This window comes from Quercus lobata, chromosome 8 (assembly GCF_001633185.2).
Source record: "Quercus lobata isolate SW786 chromosome 8, ValleyOak3.0 Primary Assembly, whole genome shotgun sequence".
Taxonomy (NCBI): Eukaryota; Viridiplantae; Streptophyta; class Magnoliopsida; order Fagales; family Fagaceae; genus Quercus; species Quercus lobata.
The window spans coordinates 50,043,178-50,067,386 of NC_044911.1; the positions used below are offsets into that span (position 1 = coordinate 50,043,178).

Below are 24,209 nucleotides of genomic sequence, written 5' to 3' on the forward strand. Positions count from 1 at the left end.
ACCATTCATAACTTGTCACATAAGCAAGTTGTAAAAGTCCTAGCATTTTCTTAAATTGATACTGTAAAAGTGCTTTTGAAGTTTGAAATCCAAAAGTCTGGATCCTCCCTTTTCTTATTTTATGGGATTATGGTTAGGGTATAGTATAAATGGTTGAACATTTTAGTATAGTTTCATGAATAAAGAAAGAAAGAAAAAAAAAAAAAAAAAAATGGAGAATAAGGTTAGAGTTGATAACAACCCATAAATGCATGTAATTGCTTATCACTGAAGCGTGGATTTTATATTCTCTTATCCAAAAAATGTAGGTTCTACTTGGTTGAAGGCTCTAAATGTTATCACTAACTAGTTGTATACCTATGCGATGCTCAGAAAAATTGGAAGATTTGCTTTTTTGTTAAGTGAAAAATGAAAATAGTAAATGAGACTTATAAGTGTTAGTTTTAAACCTTTCTTAAAATGATTTGATTATTTTCTAACAATATAATACATACAATATATTAAAATTTCTGAATTAAGTTATCTAGCCTTTTTATTTAATGAAGAATAAACTTCCTTCCCTGCCAAGAAAATTCAAGTAAAATTAGAATTGGAATTTGAGTCAAACTGAAACAAATATCCTTATGGACTCAAATTCCATCAAGCAATTTCCTTTTTTTTTTTTTTTTAAGGAACTCCACTTTAAGCCAAGCAAACTTTTCTTGAACAAGTTATCATCGTTTTCACATCTAAAGCCAAACTTAACTTGTGCACACATCATCGCTTCTATCTTGAACCAATTTCAAACTAGTGCAAAAAAATACATTCTCAAACCACAATAAGATCAACATTGAGCTCTGATACCAATTTATTAGAATTTGGGATTAGTGGAAGTGCATTTACATAAATAATAAAATAGAACATTCATACAGGACGATAATATTTAATATGATTCGGCTAACTCTAAGCTTACATTCGAGGACAACACCAACCAAAATCCACTATCAACAATACTGATTACAACTATTCTCAATCAAAACTCACAAATAGAGCACAAATTCTCACAAAGAACGTTCACAAACCTCATAACCATAATATACCGTTAGAACTCTCTTTACACTCAAACAATAGACAAACACTCAAATTACACCCATATTTTCCTATGAGTCCTCTCCGCTTCCTGTGAGGACTCTGGGACCAAAATAAAGTCCTAATAGTAAAGCCTGTATACTGGAGAAGGTCCTTGAACTAAAAACCACCAAACTCTTTAATAGTAAACCCTATATATAGGGCTCCAACTTCTATTTGCATTAGACAATATGACTCTTCACTTCTTTTTTGACAAAGAATAAACTTCCTCCCATTCCCGGAAAATCAAAACTAAATTAAGATAGGAATTTTAGTAGCACTATCTACCACACAACAGAATGGAATTTCTCAGGGCTTATTTTTGTTCATTTAAACATCAGGTAACTAGTGAGCAATAGATTCAAAAAGCAAATTAATCATGGACCAACAAAGCTCAAAGTGACTCCTAGTAAGATGACTCTTTCCATACAAACACTTGGTTTGAATGAACAACTTGAAGCAAAACCAGATATGGCACAACGACACAGTACAACATAAAGGAATTATTGATAATTTAAAACTGGGCATTCTTTGTTCATTCCATCATCAGCCGGTTCAATTTAAACAAACCTCACACAGTCACACTGCAAAACATAAGGTATTATAAAAACTAGCAAAATGGTAGGAAGGTCAATCCTGGAAAGTGGATTCTTTCCATCCCCCATAACTCTCCTCTTCCCTTGATGATTCTTTCCATCCACCATAGCTTTTCTCTTCTCTTGATGATTCTTTCCATCCACCGTATTTCACCTCCATTGAGGATTCTCTCCATTCACCATAGGTCTCCTCTTCCCTTGATGGTTCCTTCCATCCACCATAGTTCACCTCCTCTTCACAGTACCGCTGTCCTTGACAACTCTCGCTCTGCAACAAGTAATGGAGGTATGAGTCTTGGGCATTAACAATGCACACATGAGATTTCAGTTATGTGTTGTTCAAAGTGACAACAATGAATAAATGTAGATTACATTGCTCTCTCTCTCTCTCTCTCTCTCTCTCTCTCTCAATACATAAGTTTAAATAAGCTCCTATTGCCTTATCTTAAATTTTCGTTATCTAGTGCAATTATACCTTGGGTAGTCTAATAGTAACATCAATAAGTCTAGGACATAATATTGTCATAAGTTCAGGACACTAGGTGATATTGCTCCAAAGCTTACCATTAATTCTATCAACGATTCAACTAGTAAAAAAAATTACGAAAAAAATTGTGGACATATTAATCTTGTAGCATGGTCCCTTCTAAAATATCTAAATTCAATTAAGCAAGAGCTAGAGTTAAACAGGTGACTGATAATAAAGTTATAAAGAAATACAAAATAAGAGAAACCTCGGGGGTGAAAGTCAGGCCAACTCTGATTTCTCCACAATATTCTCCGTCCTTGACAACACTGTATGCAGTTGGCCGGAGACTTCCTTCCATGAACACTGGCTCTAAAGGAATGCTGCAGGGTGATGAAGCAAAATTATTTATTTATTTATTTTTATAAGTAATAAAGCTATATTATATATAAGTATCTAATGTATGTTTGACATAAGTACTCTACGAAGGTCAAGCTTATCTTCCTATTAATGTAAACTACATGAAATCTAACTGTTATTTAGACTGCAGTTTGGAAGTTGGAGTGGAAAAGATTATTGATTCTTTTAGGCATATATTTGTAATGATCTCAATCTTACTTATCCAAAAAAAAAAAAAAAATGAAGAATTATATCAAGAATTGTTTTTTCCTAATACTGTACAAAACATAAAAACAATATATATACTTAAATATACACGGTATTCTATTAAAAAAAAAAAAGGTACACGTTGAAAGAATGATAACTCACGTAGCTTCTCCTACAAAATCATCCTTAGTGAAAGTATCTTTGTCCATTATCTTCAGATTGAGTTCTGAGGCACCGTCACTGATTGTGAAAACGAAGTTCTCGTTCCATTGTGGTTCAGATCCTTGACCTGTATGTACCATTTATTAGGTTCATAAATTATAAAAGACAACATGATATTTGCTTGACGACACTACGGTGTCTAATTATATATCCTACTTGAACATAATCAAGTAAAAAAGTGTACCTTTCTTCTCAAAAAAAAAAAAAAAAAAAAAGGTTAAAAAGTGTACCAGTGAATTTATTGACAAACTGCTCTACTTTGAACAAGATTGCTTAGTTTACAGTATATCTATATTCTAAAAGCGAGTTTCATGCCCAAAAATAAAGGTAAACAACTAATCCAGTATAAAAGATGGCTAGAAAAGTACCTGATGATACAGTGCTTCTCTGTTCCTGAGTCCGGCAAGTTAGAATGACAAAGGGATCCATCTTGGCTGCTCATCAACACTTAATCCATCACATAATTTACATCAATTCTTTGATTTCCATTCAAATTCACAAGGAATAAAATCATGTTTAATTATCACAAACATTGTCTTTGTCAACACATCAAGGTCCAACCTTAAAAAAAAAAAAATACTAATAGAGATCCAAACATTTAAAATCAATTGATTAGAATGGCTTGTATGAAATTCTACCCTACTTATTACAGTTGCATAGCTGTTGCCAAGTGAAATATAATGTGGCTTCTCTCTCTCCATGTGTTTGTGTCAAGTAGGACTATAAATTATCAAAGTTAGTTGTTTATGAATAATTTAGACCCATATAAGAAAAAAAATTTGTTTATGTTTATTTATCTAATAAACAAGTCTCAGCTATATTTTAGACTCAACCATTTTTTTAATAAGCAGTAGAAGTTTTATTAATTAGAAAAGTACAATGCATTTATTATAGTAAACCCACTACACTTGAAGCAAATACAAACAAAATAATAAAGAGATGAGCTAACAGAAATTATGAAATCAAATATGGAAATATAATGCGTAAAACTCCAAGTACGAGACCACCCAAACAAAGTCAAAGACTTCTCTACAGGTCTCTTAATATTTTCAAATGTATGGGAATTTGGGAATTGCATTCTCGCTAGATTAACCACATAAGACAAGCCAGGAACATATTCTTAATATTTGAAGAAAATTTTCCCAACTAATTCCTCCATGCAAAAAGAAGAGAAGCAACTGTATTTGGCATTACTTATTGAACCCCAAACATGTTAGACTCAACCATTAAATAAGACAAGTTCAAATGTAATAATATATTCATAAATAAACTTGTGAGTATGATGTTAATTTGAGAATGTATTATATATATATATATATATAAATATTATTTTTATAATAGGTAAATGAAACTTTATTGAAAAATACAAAATAAAGGTACATCAAAAATAGTTACCTGGAGTGTACAAAGGAAAACAAAATGCCATACAAAACTGCAAAATCTAGAAAATTCATCAAAGAAGAAAAAAGAAGACCACTTAAAGCAGTAATCCACTCAAATAAAGATGAAATGAAACCGTACTTCAGCTCAATGATATAACATATATTTGAAAAGGAATTATATAAATTTGTAAATAATTAAATAACATATTTAATTATATTTTATAATTTATTGATAACATAAATAGTCTATATATTAGTATTAATTATATATAATTTTTAAAAATACAAGGTTTGTGAATTTAATTTTTATAAGTTCTTAAACAAAAATCATCATATATAATTAAGTTATATAATATAATCTCAACTATAATTTATTAATTATTTCTTATTAGCATAGATGATTTAAGGCGTAAATTTTTTTATTATGATATTTATTACATTTTAGGAAAAAATAAATTAATCAAGTAACTCATGAGTAAACTCGAGCTTATTTAACAAAAAAAATGACTCAAATAAAATGTGACCCGTGTTCAAATAAAATTAACAAATCACTCCTAAACCTTTAATATACACCTCAACACTCATCTAACCTTGTAAATGTGCTAGCGTATATATAAAATTGATGGATAGTATATATGTGTAAATTATTTGAGAAATTACACATTTTTGGTAAACGATTAATAACACATTGGGAAATCATAATTAAGAGTTAATATAACATATAAAAATACCACTTGACTCAATAGCTTAAACCTAAGATTTGAACCCAATTATGTTATATTAACAATTAATTTGTCATTTGTCTCTAATGTGACAATTCCATACTTAATCAATCATGTGCTTAACACGTGAACGTTACAACAAATCTCTCCCTTCATGTGTGAGCATTCTAACAAATGACTTGTGGCATTTCAGTTAGTCTCTCTCTTAAATGAAAGCATTTTTTTCTTAACAATCCAAGCGCCACACATTACTTAATTAATCACACTAACTTCACTTGTGAACACTACAACATAAATATTAATCCCATCAAGTGGCAATTGATTATCACCTCATATTAAAATAATAATCTTATGTGTCTATTTATATAATTTTATTAAAGTGTAAGCTGGACAAAAGGACTAAGCAAATTCATTAAGAGTACTAATTTTAGGGTGGCTTTGGGGTTTACACCTATAAGACATCCACCTACTCCTTCATTCTCATTCTCATTAATTACATGGTAAAAAATAATAAAAATAAAAGCTAATCCATTCTAATTTTTGGTCGAGTGTCTTAAATTATATTTCAAATTCATTCAAAGTTTGTATCTCTATCGGTACAATTTAAAACTAATTTACACTTATTTAAAGCTATTTCAATCCATAGAATTACTCTAACCCATTTGAAACTAACTCAAATTCTTTTTAAAAAGTTATCACTAAATAATTAACTCAAATATAAATTCATTCTAAATTTAATTTTGTTAGCATCCCTACATACTAATGACATAATATGAATTATAATGAAATGAAATATGTAATCCTAAAATGGTGCACATTATTATTTTTGAAAGAGAACATAAGAAATAAAATTAATTTTAAAAATAGAGTTTTGATATGCACATAAGTATATTCGAATTATAAAAGAGTTTTTTTTTTTTTTTTGGAGAAATAAACACACACACAAGAAGAAGAAAGGAGGTTCTAATACCAATATAAAAGAGATTAAAAAGAAAAGGAAAAAGAAAAAGAAACTAAGGAGGACCGATTATAATGAAAGATTTTACATTTACCAATCAAATGATAATATTAGCGAGGGATTCCAAATGCTCATCCCCCTTCCTCCAAACATAGAGCTCTAAGGGAAAATCTGATTTAGCCATAATAATAATCATTTTTGATCTATATAATAATAATAATAAAAAAATCCTCAGTCAGTGTAGAAGTTTCTCCAAATAAGATAAGAATAGAGTAAAAGATCTAGATTAAGATCAACAACCGCTATATTATGATTGTCTAGACTTTGATTCACTATCAGAAACAATCGGATAAAAAAATAAAGATAACAAGAAAGAATATATGCAATATATATGTATATATCAGAAGCAGAATTCAGATCGATATCCACAGCTATATATAATGAAACAACAGAAAGCAAACAGCAATGATATATGTAGAGAGAGAGAGGAAGAGGATTACAGAAAAAATCGGTGTTGTTGAGGTCTTTGGCAGTAACGAGAAGAACTTCAAGCGTTCCTTGTGGCATGTTTGGAGAGATCACTCACCTGGGAAATTGAAAAGCAATAGTCAGAAGATTACTCTCTCTCTCTCTGTGTCTGTGGGAGTGTTTGTGTTCGTAACTGATAGTAGTACTTGTCTTCTACACGTTGACAGTACTGACTATCCCAGGAATCTAAACGCACGGGCATGCTGGCTAGTAAATTTTCAAGCCGGTTCACATTCTCTCCAATTTTCAAGGGTATAAAAGTAATTTACATATTGTAATTTTTAAAAAGGAATTTATGTATTAATTAAGTGCTAGGATATCTGATTCTCAAAAAAGGAAAAAAAAGAAAAGAAAAAGTGATAGGATGTCTATCCAAAAAAAAAAAAAAAGTGATAGGATAGGATACTAGGATCTAAAGAAATCATTTCTCTTTGCATATGATTTACAATGTGCCATGTTCATGATTTTTTCCATTTTTTAAGGGAAAAAAAATAACAAGTTGTAATTGATGGAATATATTTTAATGACATATTAAGAACAATACAAATGTCATCTCTAGAGAGAAAGAAAGAAGATAGAAATTGAGTATTATTACCTTATTGATCACTTTTTTTTTAAAGAAATACCTTATTGATCACTAATCAACTTACACACATTCTTTCCATTTAATGCAACGTCATGCATATGTGCCCATATCTTTCCTTTTTAGCCCCAAATCGTGCTATCATATATATATATATATATATATATATATATATATATATATATATATATATATATATATATTTATTAAATTAAAGTTGAAATACAATTAGAATTCAAATTAATTTCAAATTATTATTTAATTTCGCGTCATATCACATATGTGCAATTTACTTTTCCTAATTTTGGTACCAAATAACTCATTTATACTCAGCTTTGGACTTCACTAGTGAGATGGGTGTGGGGCGGGCTATCCTTGAGGGGGACTCCCTCACTGTTATAAAAGCTTTGAGAGAGGTTGAACAACCATTATCTCCAACAGGTCTGCTACTAGAGGATGTGAAGTTATTTTCCCAAAGATTTGAAAAATTGCCTTACTCTCATACTAAAAGAGAAGACAAATTTGTAGCGCATAGTCTAACTAGATATGCTATTAGCATACCAGATTTTTTAATATGGATGGAGGATGTTCCACCACGCATTCAGTCCTTTGTACAAGCTGATTTGACTTGCTTGCATTAATAATATTTACACTTTTCACTCTAAAAAAAAAAGAAAAAAAAGTAAGATAATTTTATCTTCACTACAATTGAATTAATGTTTCCGTGCTTAAACACAAATTATAACCTATTGAATTCACTACTGTTCTTGTTTTTATATTGTTGTTTGAGGGACGCTGTAAATGGGTTTATATAGACTTATAGGATTTATTTAAGATTAACGGGAATTATAACACATTTATTCACATAAATAATATATCTATTATGTCAAGGTGAGAGTTTCTAAAATAAATATTGGGAGTTACAATGCAAAACACTAACTCTCTTCCCCCCCCCCCCCCCCAAAAAAAAAAAACTCTCCATTAAAATTTGAAACTTCTACATCTTCTTATTTACCAATTAACTTTAACACAAACATAATAAGAAATATTGCATTTTATTGATCAATTTATATATATATATATATATATATTAAACATGATACCATAGTACTATTAAAAAACTGTATTAGGATCAACATAATTGATTTACCCAGTCAAAGAGAAAAAGTTATGTTTAAAACTTCTCAGTCCAAGACTCTTGAAATTGTTGAAAAAATGCTTTCTGATTTAAAAGTTAAAACTGAGGGTACTTCTACAAGTACTCCAGCTGCTCAAACCACTACGAGTACTCCAGCTGCTCGAACTATTTCTAAAAAAGAAATTGTTTCTGAAGATAATACAGATTCTGATACTGTTTCTTCTGTTTCTACAAAAAGATTCTTTGATGATGATTTACCAGAAATTAAAAGATTTGTTGGAAGCTTGCTATCTAGCAAAAATATGTTTTGAAGCAATATTTTCAACATCTTTTTCAATAACATATTTATCATTTTTGCAATCAATACGTAACAAAAGCTTTTGGTTTAACAAGTCACTTTGAAATTTTGAAATACATAGTACTATAGATAAAATTTCTTTTTTAATAGTACTATAATTTAACTGTGCATTATTCCAAATCCCTGAATAGAAACGAACAATTTGTTCAGATGACCCAGGAGAAACTCTTTGTTTCAGAATACCACCATAACCAATGTCAGAGGCATCGGTTTCAACAATTTTGAAAGCACCAACAATATGAATACCAAGACAAGGCAATGTCTTAACATGAGATTTGATTTGTTTAACAAGGGAAGTATGAACATTAGACCAAGGAGGGGGATTAGTTTTTAGCCGGTCAAACAAAGGTTTGCATTGTTTCCTCATATCCTTGTAGAAATCAGCAACATAATTTAATGACCCAAGAAATCTTTGGAGTTGTGTTTTATCAGTGATAACATCAGGAAATTTATCAGCAAATTGAATGGCTCTATCAATAGGACGAATTTGTCCTTCAGAGATGTCATACCTAAGGAAGCAAGCTTTTGTTTGAAACAACTTGATTTTCTTAGCAGAGACAACAAGACCATTTCTTTTTATAGTATCTAGAAACGAATGCAAATGTTTCCAGTATTTAGCAATGGAGCTAGAGTAAACAAGAACATCATCAATATAAACAATGGTGAAATGACTGAAGGAGTTAAAAATGTCATTCATGATGTTTTGAAACTCACTTGGGGCATTCTTAAGACAAAATGGCATAACATTCCACTCATAATGTCCAAAAGGAGTGGTAAAAGCTGTTTTGTATCTATCATGCTCACTAATCTGAATTTGCCAGAATCTAGATTTCATGTCAAACTTGGAAAACACTACAGCTTCACTCAACCTATGAACAAGGTCATTTTATTAGGAATAGGATACCTAATCCATTCCAAGACCTTATTTAAGGGTTTGTAGTTAATTACCAACCGAGGGGTTCCTCTTTTAATCTCAGCATTTTTCTGGACATAAAAAGCAGAACAAGACCAAGGAGACTTACTATTCCTAATCAATTTTTTCTCTAACAAATCATGGATTTCTTTTTTACAAAATTCAATAGTTTTAGCATTCATCTGAATAGGACGAGCTTTAGTGGGGATGTTTTTGTTATCAAAATCTTTAACATAAGGCAAGTCAACAATATGCTTCTTCCTATGCCAAAAAGCATTAGGAACATCAAAGAAAACATCATCAATCAACATTTTCTGAAAATTATCAATTTTGGATTGCAAGAGTTTATCAGAAATTTGGTATCAACATGTTGAAAATTTGAGATGTCCTACTATGTCTGATTACATATGGTATCAAGATGTTTTCCTTTCCAGAGTAATGCATCGGAAAGACTGTTTCAAGCCTTATTGCAAAGAAGAGTTTATTGACGGCTTCCTCCTATCTTTGCTCATAAGGTAAAACAAGAGTTAATTGGTAAAAATGATTCTATTAATTATGATAATTTGACTTATGGTGATATTTTAAGCACTATTAAAAAACTTGGCATTAATATGTGCAATGATGAAAAACTATTAAAACACCAATTAAAAAATAAAAGAAAAGCTAAATATGAAATGGGTAATTTCTGTGAACAATATGGTTTGCCCCTTATTGCTCCTTCCAGGCAAAAAGGGAAAAAACATGATAAAAGTCACAAAAATTACAGCCATAAAAAACATAAAAGATACAGAACCAACTTTGTTAAACCTAATGATTTTTATGCTAAAAAGAAACATGTTAAACAAAGATCAAGTAAAGGTAAATGTTTTAACTGTGGTAAACCTGGACACTTTAGTAAAGACTGTAAAGAAAAACCTGGTAAGCTGAAAAACCTTTGGTACTATGGTATCATGTTTAAAAAACTTGGTATCAACATGTGTAATGATGAAAAATTGTTAAAACACCAATTAAAGAATAAAAGAAAAGCTAAATATGAAATGAGAAATTTCTGTGAACAATATGGTTTGCCTCCTATTGTTCCTTCCAGGCAAAAAAGTAAAAAACATGATAAAAGCCATAAAAAAATATAAAAAATACAGAAATAACTTTGTTAAACCTAATGATTTCTATGCTAAGAAGAAAAATGTTTCTAAAAGATATAATAAACAAAGATCTAGTAAAGGTAAATGCTTTAAATGCGGTAAACCTGGACACTTCAGTAAAGACTGTAAGGAAAAACCTAGTAAGTTAAAAAACAAATTCAACATGTTAAATATTGATGATAAAGAGCAAGAAGAATTATTCAGAATCCTTGAATCAAACAACTCGTTTGATTCTTTGGAAGATGATTTTTCTTCTTCATCTGATTCTTGCTATCAATCTGCTGATTATTCTTCTAATTCTCCTAATATTAAAATTTATTGTAGAGATTCCTGTTGCAATGTTGTTAAAACTGTTAATGCTTTCACCAATAGTGAAGAAGATGAAAAATTAATAATTCAACTGATAAATCAAATCAAAATCCTGAATTACAAAAAGAATATTTGGATAAGTTTAAGAAAAATTGGTAAAAGATGAAACTGGTAAAAAACTAAAATCAACTGTAAGCTTTGAAGAAACATTGGAAAGATTTAATAAAAAGAAATCCAAAGAATTAATTGTTAATGATCTCCAACATGAAATTAATATTGTTAAACAAGAGATAAATGAATTAAAACATGAATTTAAAAGCATAAAAAGTGATAACAATAATCTCAAACAAGAATTGATAATGTTAAAAATTGATAAAAATAAACAAGATAAGCACAACGATGGAGCTAAATCCAATCAACAAGCTCTTCTTTCTGATAAAAGTATTGTTGATGATCCTCAACTTGCTCTTGTTAATAAAATACTTCCTCCAAAATGGTTTACAAAAGTTAAAATTGTTGTTTCTCTTGATTATCATTTTACTGTTGTTGCTATGATTGATTCTGGTGCGGATATGAATTGTATCCAAGAAGGATTGATTCCTTCAAAATATTTTGAAAAATCCACTGAAAAATTGGTTTCTGCTAATGGTTCCCAAATGAAGATCAAATATGAATTGAATAATGCTCATGTTTGCCATGATGATGTCTGTTTCAAGATTCCTTCTGTTCTTGTTAAAAAAAATATATATAAATATATATATATATATATTAAATTTGATAATTACAATGAAAGTAAGTAAATTTGAATCCTGAATGTTTTCATTAGAAATATCAGGAAGTGCCAATATTTGAGCCTTAATGCATCAACATCAACAATATTATTGAAATATCATTGTGGCATAAATGTAATGCTATTACTATAATACTTACGAAGTTAGCATGTACTTCTTTAGTGTGGGCACACAAATTTAATTACCTATAAGTATAGTAACACAAAAAATCTCGTTACTTTTTTTTTTTGTGTTACTACTATATTTATGATTGGTGTTACTTTTTTTTTGAGATAATATATTATGATTGGTGTACAATAAAAATAGTATTAGCAGTAAACTCATTTAAAAGTGATACTCATCAATCACGGCTTATTACATCAACAAATTGTTTAAAAAAAAATGTTGTGAAATTGTATCTCTACCATTACTTTTTTACACCATCAACAAAGGAATGGAGAGAGAATAACCTCAATTCTAGGGCCATCCACCACTAAAATCTAGTCCTCTCCTTACACTTAATTTATTATTATTTTTAATAGATGCCATAGAATTTCAACTTATGTCGCTCGTAAATAATAATTGCTCTTTATCATTAGGCCTAAGACATTAATTGGTTTTTGGTATATGTGAAATTTGAATCTCATATTTCTTATATGAACAAGAGACTTCACTAGTTCAACTAATCGAAATCGACCTTATTTTATTTGTTTTGGGATAACTAATTTTGATGTATTGTAAGTTGTTGTTGCTTGGTCTTGTCAAGTATATTAATATTGTGTCACTGAAAATGTCGTCATCGACACAGTCCAAAGAGATCAATTATGGTATATAATTCTTGAAGTTGATTATAAGTACAGTTCTTATTGCTACAATATTTCTTTCCCAATTTTCTGATCCTCCTCTCACAGGGCTTCCCTTCTATTTTTTACTATCCTTTCCCTTTCATCTCTGCCCTCCACGTATAGATTAAATTGTTGGTGTTGATCCCTGTTACATCAGCACCTTTCTGAAGTCTCTGGGGAGTAGTTGTAAGGCTGAAAACTATTGTTCATGTATCACTTCCTCATTAATACGATCAGAGAGTTAGCTGCAGAGCATTCAATGCGGTGGTAGCAACTTTTCCTTAGATATTTCCCAACTCCCATTTGTCTTGTATGTTCACAATGCATATCCTTATCAATAGAACTTCCTGGAACATCACTCTGGATGATAGAACACACTTTCTGACCTCTACTTCGTTAGCTGAGGAGATACTCCTCCTCGGCATACCTCCCCCAGCCTTCACAGTCATAGCTTGCTCGTGAAGTTCAAAGTCTTACATCTTCCTTACTGTTGATCTGTCCTCGCCCTACTAAGCCTCCTCGGACAAGCCCAAGGCCCCACATATATATTTTTGGGCCCCTTATCCCTATGTATATAATTTAAATACTATTGATATATAGTCATTCTTATATTTTGTTAACTCTTTAAAAAATCTTGTAAAAAATTTATTAGGTAGAAAATGTAAATTGTCCATATATTTTTTTTAATTTTTTTAATTAATCCTTAATTTTTGATATTGTGAAGCACTTTTTTTTTCCTTTTTTTTTTACCGTTAATTAATTCTAAACTCTTTGGTTTTTATACTTAGTAACTCACTTGGATGAATATTTACAATGTGGTCTCACATTTGGCTCCAAAATTAAGAAATAAAACTCTCTATAAATAAATAATTTAGGACACATGGAGCAAAATTGGACTTCAATTGTAGAACCTAATTAATTTTTCTCTAAGCTTATATATATATATATATATATATATATATATATATTGTCCACATGGAAATGCAATGACAGCAACCAACAAATGAACCATGGATTACATTAAATCCCTCCCTCATAGCACATAGATCCACATATTTATGGGTTTCATATGTGCAGGGGTGGAGTTAGGAATTTTGATTTGAGGGGGCCGAGATTAAACTATCTCGTAGTGAGTCACAATTCAAGAAAAACTCAAAATACTACATATATGTTTTTGTGCATTAGTTTAATCAATGCAATTCTTATTAGCACTTAACAAAACTAAATGACCAATTAAGTATCTTAAGTTCACTTTCCCTTCTAAGTTTCTCTAGTCCTTTTAACAAACCATAAGTTCAAACCATTCAAGAAATTAAATATAAATATAACAACTACATATATAAGAAGATATAATATTTTTAGAAAATAAAAACAACAAAATCCTTATAAACCAATATGAAATTATATATAAAAATACAAGATGACTTTCACATTTGGCTGTTTGAGTAGAATAGAAGCCAAAAATGAAATTTTGAATAAAGCTTATTGATTGGTTTATTAAAAAAAAAAAAAAAAGGAGAAGAATACTCTAGTACTTCTCAAGATCTTAAAGTCATTTTCCAAATAAGCTCAACACTCTTTTTTGAGACAAAATTATAAATTTTATGCAAAGAAAAGAAAGAATACAAAGCCAAAAGAATGGCCACAGCAAAATAGAGCAGAAAAAATAGAGAAGGAAAAATAGCAATAGGTATACTCAATAATAGAGAGCAACATTTACTAGCAAGTAGCAACAAATGCGGAAAACAATATCAACTTACAGCATAGAGCAATACAATGTACAATAAAGAGCAATATCAGCTCAAACTAGATCAAGAAAAATATATTGAAGCTTGGGAATTGAAAAAGTAAAATTTCTAATCAAGCCAATGGTCTAACATGTGAAGGAGTTTCAATAGTAAAGACTAATAATAAATGAGGGAAAATATTAAAAGATGAAAAGCAAGTTTGGACAGTTTCATAAAGGAGTATTCTAGAAAATCCGATTTACAACTACCCATAACAAAGGGAAGTTTGTGATGCGGATAAATAAGGGTCATGGTCTGTTTTCCTTTCTTGGTTTGGTTGTTTATGTTTTTCCAATGTTTATCTTGTGAATAACTATAACTTGCAGTGTATTAAACTTTGAATTATGATGATGCATTTGACTTAGAAGCTAACTATGAGATTTTCTTTCAGCAGAATAATTTCATGGATGAGTCAAACTAACAACATTGTTGAGTGGCTACCTTAATGTTTACAGTTTACTATTGATGCATTGATAGATGAATAATCTAAATGTTATGAATGTAGTTGAACAGTGCCTCAAATATGTACTTATTCACATCCATTGATCTCAAAAGCAAAGGAAGGAATGTCCCATGATTAAATACCCATGTTTCACATCTAAATGTTAAAGTATGCCTTTTAAATTATTTACTTATAAAAGGAAATAAAAGTATAAAACTTATATATCGTTCATCCAACATATATGCAATTTTAAATATTTGTATTGTGACACATACTTTTAAAATATATTCGGCTGTTATGACATATCAAAATTTTAATTTTTTTTTAAAGAGAAAACTGTTGTTACAGCCAGGGACGGCTTGATGCATTTGGGAGCCTAAGGCGAAAATTTATCATCTTGTTTTAGATACAAAATTACTACTAATTAACATGAACTACGTAGAATTTTTTCTTTTTTTAGAAATTTTATAGACAGAAAAAATTTGACAAAATTTTTCATACTTGTTGATGTGGTAGATTGATAGTGGTAAGTAAAACAGTGGTATTAGTAGTAGACTTAGATGAAAACTAGTAAAAGTTTGCTAACTAAACACTTATTATTATTATTTTTTTTTAGAAGTGCAACATTCACAATATTTTTTACAACAAATCCTAGATTTTAAACTGCTTTTTGTTTTCTATTTGAAAATATCACTATAATTATTTTTTTGCCATCAACAATAGATTGTAACAACTTGCTACTTAGCATTAATTGTAAAGGTGTTGTGAAAAATATTGTGGACGTTGCATTTTTCTCTATTTTTTTATTTGATTTTCATCTAGTAAAAAAAAATATTTTATTTATTGATTATAAATAACTCTATTAGTTAAAATTTGGGGGCCTTTTTTTTACTTGGGGCCTTAGGTGACAACATTTCTTCCTCCACCATTCAGCCGGCCCTGGTTACAGCTCTGTCTTTGCAACAAAAAAAAAAAAAAAATGATAATGTTAAAGAAAAGGTTAAGAAAAACATTGAAATTTTAGTCAATCAAAATCTTGCCTTAAGTGGTAAGTTCATACAATTTTAATGACTTAGTTCATGCAATTTTAGTTAATGAAAATCTTGCAACTTTAATGACTAAGTTAGTTAATGAAAATCTTGAACTATTGAAATTAGGTTACGAAAATCATTAATGACTAAGTTCATGCAATTTTATAGTCACCTAGCAATTTTATATTACTGTGCCAAGTAACTCATCTCAGCGTCAAGATTTTTGTAACTTAACTGACACTTCCTAGTATTTCTAACGAAGACATGGTAAGTTCAAATAAATCATCTCAATATCAAGACTTCAAGAGCCTTATAATTCAACTAGCACTTACTAACATTTCCAACGAAAACGTCTAGGATTCAAATCCTCTCTCTCCCATTATAACTATCAAACTATCCCCTAACAAAAAAATAAAAATAATCTCGACTAGCTATACAGTTCAAAATTAATTCAATGAAGCACTTTAATTACTAGACCAGTTAGAGTGGCTAATTTTGGAGGAGGTATCGCATCGAACAGTTCTATGAGACCCTAATGTCATAGTACTACCATATGACACCCATAAATATGTAGATTCCACTTGATAGAGTGAGTGGTTTTAATCATCTTAGCCAATTAATTCAATGAAGCACTTGAGTAGACCAGTTAGAGGGGCTAATCTTGGAGGAGGTATCTCATCCTACAGATCTATAAGACCCTAATATCATAAAATGTGTGTTGAGGAACAAATTTTTGGGTCTTAATTTTACTAGCCCACTTACAAAAATACCCACATGGGCCCACACATTATTTTAAACCCACATAAATACTCTCCATATATATTATCCAAATATTCTCCATGTTATTGAGCCTTCACAAATACTCCATACCCAAGCCCATAAATTTTCTTGGGCCCTCTCACAGATACTACCCATACTATCCAACTTAGATTTTCCACAAATAATACTTATCACATTACTATCAAAATCGGGCCACAAAATTACATTATCTCCACAAAAAGCCCAAAATCATTTTACTTGTGGGCGAAGCCAAAAAGGGCCCAACAATACCATTTGCTAAGCCCGTTGCTACAAGGCACCATTTATTAAGCCCGATATGATCCAGCACCTCTAAAACCCAGTACGATTCGGCATCTCTAAAGCCCAGTACGATCCGACAACTCTAAAGCCTGGTACGATCCGACATTTCTAAAGCCCGTTACGACACGACACTTCTACTAAGCCTGTTGCTACACGGCAATGTTTTTGCAAAATCTTACAAAACCCAAATGCTAATTTGGCACTATTTTTCACAAAGCCCAAATGATAATTTGGCACTATTTTCATAAAGCCCAAATACTAATTTGACACTATTTTCATAAAGCCCAAATGCTAATTTGGCATCTATTTTACAAAGCCCAAATCTATTTTGGCAATTATTTTACAAAGCCTAAAATAATATTTTGGCAAAAACAATTACTTTACACTCAAAACCCAAATGCTATTTTGGCACATATTTACAAAATGCAAGTATTATTTTGACACTTGTTTCTACATATACCAAATCTCACACTCATGGGAAATATAAATATGCATCTCTCAAAAAATATTTCTTTCACAAAATTTTATGGGAAGAATGCCTATTTTTCCATAATCAACTAACTACAAAAGCCCATGTATGTTACATGGCAAAACCATTTATTTTTGTAGGGATGACCAAGCCCAAAGGAAGCTTGACTACAAAGCCCAGCTAGACCAGCCTAGCCCACATACAAAATCCAGCAACTGAAAGCTTACATAAAGTAACCAGCCAAATCTCAGTACAAACAGCTGGAGCCTTTCCTATCAAGTCCCAACTTGTCTAAATCAAATCAGAAGAGGACACGTGTCTCTCAAGGGTTGAATCATTCCTTCACAAGCTGAAATCCCATCATTCCTCCACAAGCTGAAATCCCATCATTCCTCATGTGACATAAAGCTGAGATGGATGTGACAAAAAGTTGAAAAGCTTTAGCCAGCTATCCCTTCTTTCCTCTCTAACCTAGCCGGTCAAAAATCAAGAGCAGCCATTATCAGGCCATTAAAGCTCCTGAAACAACATGGAATCAGCTCATTTTCATACTAAAAATATGTATTCTTTGGTTCATGGACCAAGCACATGAACCCCAAATGGAGAAACTTAGGGAAATGTGGTTTGGGGGTCACCAAGGGGATCCCAGCAGAGTTCCCAGCAAGGGCTCTAAGGTTGACACCTGGCTTGGGGTGGTCCAATCTACTCTAGGGAACTCTGATTCTAGTAGCAGCATAACCAAGATCATTAGCCTAAAAGCATGCTCTAATCCCATCAGCCAAGGCTAATCAACATTCAATATTAAGCCAGAATCTCAGCTGTTATTGCCCAAAATAGCAAGAACCTTCTGAAAGTTGAGCTTACTACTCTTAGCTAAAATCCTAAGAACGATTCTCTAAGGTTTTTCTACAGATTGAGAAAGATTTAGCAAAGATTATTTGCTAATCACCCCCTAAAAACCCCGATATAAATGGAACTCTCCATTAATGCTTCAAGGGGACACTAAGACATACACCAGAAAAGATTCTTCCTTAACCTCTCTGCTTAAGCTTTCTCTAAACTCTGAAAAAGTCTTTGAGTTCTTAGTTTCAAGCCTAGAAACTAAGTTTCCCAGCTCCTAGCTCACATATACTTCTCATAGCTCTACTCATAAACACTTACCTACTCCCAACAGAAAGCTCCAGTAGCCTTACTATACACTCTCACTCATTACTCATACTACTCACAAATGACTCTCTCTACCCACTACATACACTATATTCACGAGCATGCTATAGCACCCTAATGATCTTGCTGCGCTAGCTGGGATCTCTCTCTCTCCCTTCATCTCACACTAAGTTTTCTCCATTATTTGTTACTATGGAACCCATGATATTTACTTATTCATTTACTATTAATGGTTATGATGTAACTGTTACCATAGAATTTTTCCCTCATATTGTTGTATTAGAAGACTCCTCTCTAGAGCTAACGGATGATGAGTCCGAAAGTGTAGATATTTTCCTTAATCTGTGAAGTAGCTAACAGCTGGAGATTTACCCTGTTTTGTCTTACTTTATCATTGGGCTATTTTCTGCAGAAACACCTTACCGCTGGGTTGTTTTCTGCAGAAACACTTTATTGCTGGGCTATTTCTTACAGTATGTTTTTTAACCATGCTGACGTGTCAGCTGTAGGGATTGTTCATGGGCTACTCTTGTTAGTTCCAATCTAAGCCCAAGGCATAAAATATAGTGAATTTCTTGGATCTTCAACGATAGCCATTGGGTCATGCATCAAGTCCATCGTCGAGTTTCGATTTAGACCTCCAACCCAATATAAATCTTATTTGTTGGAAGGAAAACTTTTTTGCCCCTGACAATGTGATACCCATTATTATGTGAATCCGACTTGGTAGAGTGAATGATTTTATTATGTTAATTGGTCCATAAGATAATTTTCCCTCATTTTGAATATCGTCTCATATATGAGATACCCCATTAGTTTTTTTTATTAATAAAAATCCAATCATCTCCATCGTGTGAGAGAGAACATTTTTCATATATTGGATGTATGTACTCCTCTCTATAAAAATGTGGGTTCCATACAACTATAAGATCGTCGCAAAGCCCTGTTCTCATCTTATATAGACCTAATCCCGGCAAAATCACAAGTCGTTTGAGGGATTATCTTAGTCCATGATAATATTTTCGGGGTATCAATGTGCCCCAAACCGTTTTTGTTTAAAACTAAAAGAACAAAGAATGTTCCGTACTAAGAGTCGTGCTCTCTCTAGCGAGGAGGAGGCAGAGCTTGAACGCAGCAATAAAAATGTTAAAGATGTACGTCACGCTGGCTTCTCGGCCAGCCAAGATGGTAACCTCCAGCCACAGGGTCGCCTTAATAGCCCTAGTCACGGTGAGAAATCGTCTTTCAGAGACAAGCTCTTGGGGGAAATACCAGGGGCATATAACCAAGCTTTTGCCTTTGAGGAACATATGGAAGCAGATATAGAGTCAGATGAGGAGTTAGAAGAGCTAAGGGAAGGGTTTGCAGCTGTCAAGCTTTCCAAGGACGTGAAGCATCGCATCAGAGCGGTCTGGGCTAGCTCACTCATCGTCAAAGTCTATGGGAGGTCCGTAGGTTTCAGTTATATCTAGAACAAGCTCAAAGCTCTTTGGAAGCCCAATGGCAGATTGGATGTTATTGACTTAGGTAAGGATTTCTTCTTAACTCGGTTCAGCTGCAAGGAAGATCATGATAAGGTTCTCAGGAATGGCCCGTGGTTCATAGGGGAGCATTTCCTCTCGATTCGTCCTTGGGAACCAAATTTTAAACCTTCCACTACGAATGTGTCATCCATCGCAGTATGGATTAGACTAAATGAGCTGCCCATTGAGTATTACGAAGTGGAGGTTTTAAAACAGATTGGTAACTCGGTAGGCAAGGTTCTCCGGATTGACACTCACACAGCTGCTGAGGCAAGAGGTCGCTTCGCCCGGTTATGCATTCAGGTGGACCTAAACAAGCCATTGGTGACGAACATCCTTATTGGAGGCATCTATCAACCGGTTAACTATGAAGGGATTCATAGGCTTTGCTTTTCATGTGGCCGGATTAGTCACCGGAAGGAGGCTTGTCCTTACACGATCCGGAGCACGCCCATGCCAGATACTGTTAATGGAGATAGTGTGGATGGCCAGGTCAGCAGCTCACACGTTGGGTGTGATTTGGGGGACCCCACAATAGGCGAGGCGCCTCGGTCTCCTGAGCAAGAGGACTCCTATGGTCCGTGGGTAGTGGTTACCAGAAAACGACAAGGAAACAGAGGGGTAAGGAACACGCCAGAGGGTAGTGGAGTTAGTTACCTCAGGGTGAGTGGTGGGACAGCCTATTTGAGGGTGGGGTCCAAGAGCAGTAATACGGAATTTAACAAGAGGAAGGCTGGTGAGGCTATTCCAGAAGGTCGGGTTCAAGAGCCCAAGGCCACGGCGTTTAAGGAGAATGAAGGGAATGATATGGGCCACTCCAATGGACTTACTGGGCTGACGGATGCTGGAAATTTGGGCCATTTTAATAATGGTCCAGCCACTACACAGGCCCAGCGTGCTTCAGTTAAAGGGAAAAAGGATTTTGCCCGTAACAGGGCTCATATTCAGTCAGTTAGAGCTGCCACAAGCTCCACAAACATTCCAGAATTTTTATCTTTCACCTCTATCCCAAACCCCAGCTACGGTACCAGCTCACGAGATGATTCCAGTTTTTTGTTCACAGCCACGGCAAGTGTTGATACTCAATCCTTGGGAGCTGCTTCGTCCTCTCAAGAAGATGCAACGGCCAAAGAGCGCTCCACCTTGGGAAATGGCTCGAATCCCATTGTGGGAAACTCCGTTCAAGGGGCTGCTGCCGGAGGAGTTATGCCGAGCTATTTGGAGGATTTGGGTGGAAAGGTTATTGGAGAGGAAGTGGTTGGGGTTCCAAATGAGAATCATACGCAGAAGGTTCCACGGACCGGTGATTCAAGTCATGGTGAAGTAACTCAGTCGCTACCAAATCAGCAAGTTGGAGATGAGGATATTCAGGTATTGCCCGTCTCCTTTTATGGGGAAAGGTCAATTGATGGAACGGTGGAAGTGGATGGGATGGAGCTGGAAGGAGGAGGCAATTCCTTACCTTCCTGCTGATTTTGTTCTCTCTTATTCTCTTATCCGTGTGATGAAGATAATTATCTGGAATAGTAGGGGCGCCCTGAAGCCTAATTTTCAGAAGCATGTAAGGGAGTTGGTGCGTGTTCATGATCCAGCTGTGTTTGTGGTGATGGAAACTCGTCTGGGAGGGGACAGAGCTAAGAATATTACGGATCGTTTGCCGTTTGATGGTGCGATTCATGCGGATACAGTTGGATATTCTGGGGGTTTATGGTTGATGTGGAATGCTGATCAGGTGGAGGTTGCTACATTGGCCAAAACTGAGCAAGAAATCCATGTCACTGTAAAGGTACGAGATTCTAACCTCTCCTGGCTATTTTCAGCTATTTATGCTAGTCCTAGACTTGCTGAGAGAACAATTTTATGGAATAATTTGATGTACACTGCGGAGTTGCATAGTATGCCTTGGGTTATAGCAGGGGACTTTAATGAGCCTCTCAATAGTGTGGATAAGTTGGGGGGAAGAGAGGTCAGTATCAGTAGGTCTCTCCTTATGAAAGATTGCCTAGATAAATGTAATATGGTGGACTTGGGGTTTTCGGGTTCTAGGTTCACATGGACTAATAAGAGAGATGCTCATGTTCTAGTCCAAGAACGCATTGATAGGTTCTTTGTCAACACAGATTGGTGTTCCATGTATCCTGATGCCAGAGTGACACACCTGACTAGATGCCACTCCGATCACTGTCCAGTTTTACTTGATACAACTCCCAGTAGCTGGACAAGGCAGAACAGGCTCTTCAGGTTTCAAAGCTACTGGTTATTGGATCCTTCTTTTCCCCAAGTTGTCCAGAAAGCCTGGGCAGGAGCCCCTAGTCTTCAGGGAGCCATCAATAAGTTCATTCATGTTGCTTCAGATTGGAATAAGGAGCATTTTGGCAATATTTTCGATAAGAAGAAAAGAATTATGGCAAGATTAGGAGGTATCCAGAGAGATTTAGCCAATTGTCCTTCGGTTTCTCTGGTGGAGTTGGAGAGGAAGCTCCAGGAAGATTTATGTAGAGTTTTGGATCAAGAGGAAGAATTATGGGCGCTTAAATCCAGAGTGAATTGGATGTTGCTGGGAGATAGGAATACATCCTTCTACCATATTTCTACACTGGTTAGAAGAAAGAGGAATTCTATTACGGCGATTATGTCCAATACTGGGGAGTGGGTGCATGATGAAGTGGCAGTTAAGGAGGTTATTCGAAAGGGGTTTTCTGATCTTTATACCACTTCCCATAGGCTCTCTGCTCTTATGGTTCCGGCTGGCTCTGCCTGGCAAGCTCAGTTATCCAATGAAGAGCGGGATAGTATTGATAGAGGTGCTTCGGATGATGAGATTAAAGCGGGTTTGTGGTCTCTGAAGGCTTTTAAAGCCCCTGGCCCTGATGGCCTCCATGCAGGCTTCTTTCAGCGCTTCTGGCTTCTAGTGGGCAGCTTAGTGACAGAAGAAGTTAAGAGGATTTTTGTTACCAAGGTAGTCCCTGAGGAGTTAAATAGGACTTCCATCACTCTTATTCCTAAAGTTCCTGGCCCGGAAACGCTTAGTAATTACCGCCCTATTAGTCTGTGTAACACAGTATACAAGATTGTTTCCAAAATCTTGGTTTCCCGCCTTAGGCCTCTTCTTGGTAAACTTATATCTCCTTACCAATCTGCCTTCGTGCCTGGTAGAAGAGGAACGGACAACGCCATTATTGTTCAAGAACTTGTTCACACTATTAGTAGGAAGAAGGGAAGGAGCGGTTTCATGGCTATTAAAATTGATTTGGAAAAAGCTTACGATAAGCTTGAGTGGAGTTTTATTAGAGAAATGCTCATCAGAGTTAATCTTCCTCAGAATATTATTCAGTTAATGATGAGCTGTGTGTCGACGGTTTCTACCTCCATTGTGGTGAATGGGGGAGCTCTAGATCAAATTACGCCTTCAAGGGGCCTTAGACAAGGGGATCCCCTTTCCCCTTACATTTTCATCCTTTGTATGGACTTTCTTAGCCAAATCATTGAAGAAAAGTGTAGTACCAAGAGCTGGTTGCCGGTGAAGGCATCGAAAAGTGGCATGGCTTTCTCTCATCTCTTCTTTGCGGACGATTTGGTTCTTTTTGCTAAAGCTGATCAGAGGAATTGTGCTGTTATAAGGGAGGTGCTAGATTTGTTCTGTAGTAGATCTGGCCATTCGGTTAGCGGGGCCAAATCTAGGGTCTATTTCTCCCCGAATGTTGGTAGGGATAAGAGGGAAGAGCTTTGTGATATTTTGGGCTTCCAATCCACGCCCAATCTAGGAAAGTACCTAGGCATTCCCATCAAGCATCCGGGGCCCTCTTCTCAGGACTTCAATTTTGTTCTTGAGCGAGTTAAACAGAAGCTGGCTGGTTGGAAGGCGAATCTCTTGTCTCTTGCGGGTAGATCTGTCCTGGTTAAGCATGTGTCGTCCACCATGCCGAACTATGTTATGCAGTGTTCTCATCTTCCTAGCAAGATCATTGAAGGCATTGATCGAGTTAATAGAAATTTCTTATGGGGTTCAACTGACTCGGTGAAGAAAATGCATTGGGTGGGTTGGAGTAAAGTCACTAGACCGAA

General features: G+C 34.0%; 1 protein-coding gene across 1 annotated transcript; it reads right to left on the reverse strand.

The window, feature by feature from the left end:
- Window positions 1–1,642: 1,642 nt before the first annotated feature.
- LOC115954628 (elicitor-responsive protein 3-like) lies at window positions 1,643–6,677 on the reverse strand. Its single transcript, XM_031072539.1, has 5 exons — window positions 6,560–6,677; window positions 3,366–3,431; window positions 2,938–3,064; window positions 2,438–2,552; window positions 1,643–1,971 (listed from the first exon to the last, which is right to left on the reverse strand). Exons 1-5 carry the CDS (start codon window positions 6,624–6,626, stop codon window positions 1,738–1,740), a joined length of 609 nt encoding a protein of 202 aa, XP_030928399.1. The 5' UTR covers window positions 6,627–6,677; the 3' UTR covers window positions 1,643–1,737.
- Window positions 6,678–24,209: the final 17,532 nt, after the last annotated feature.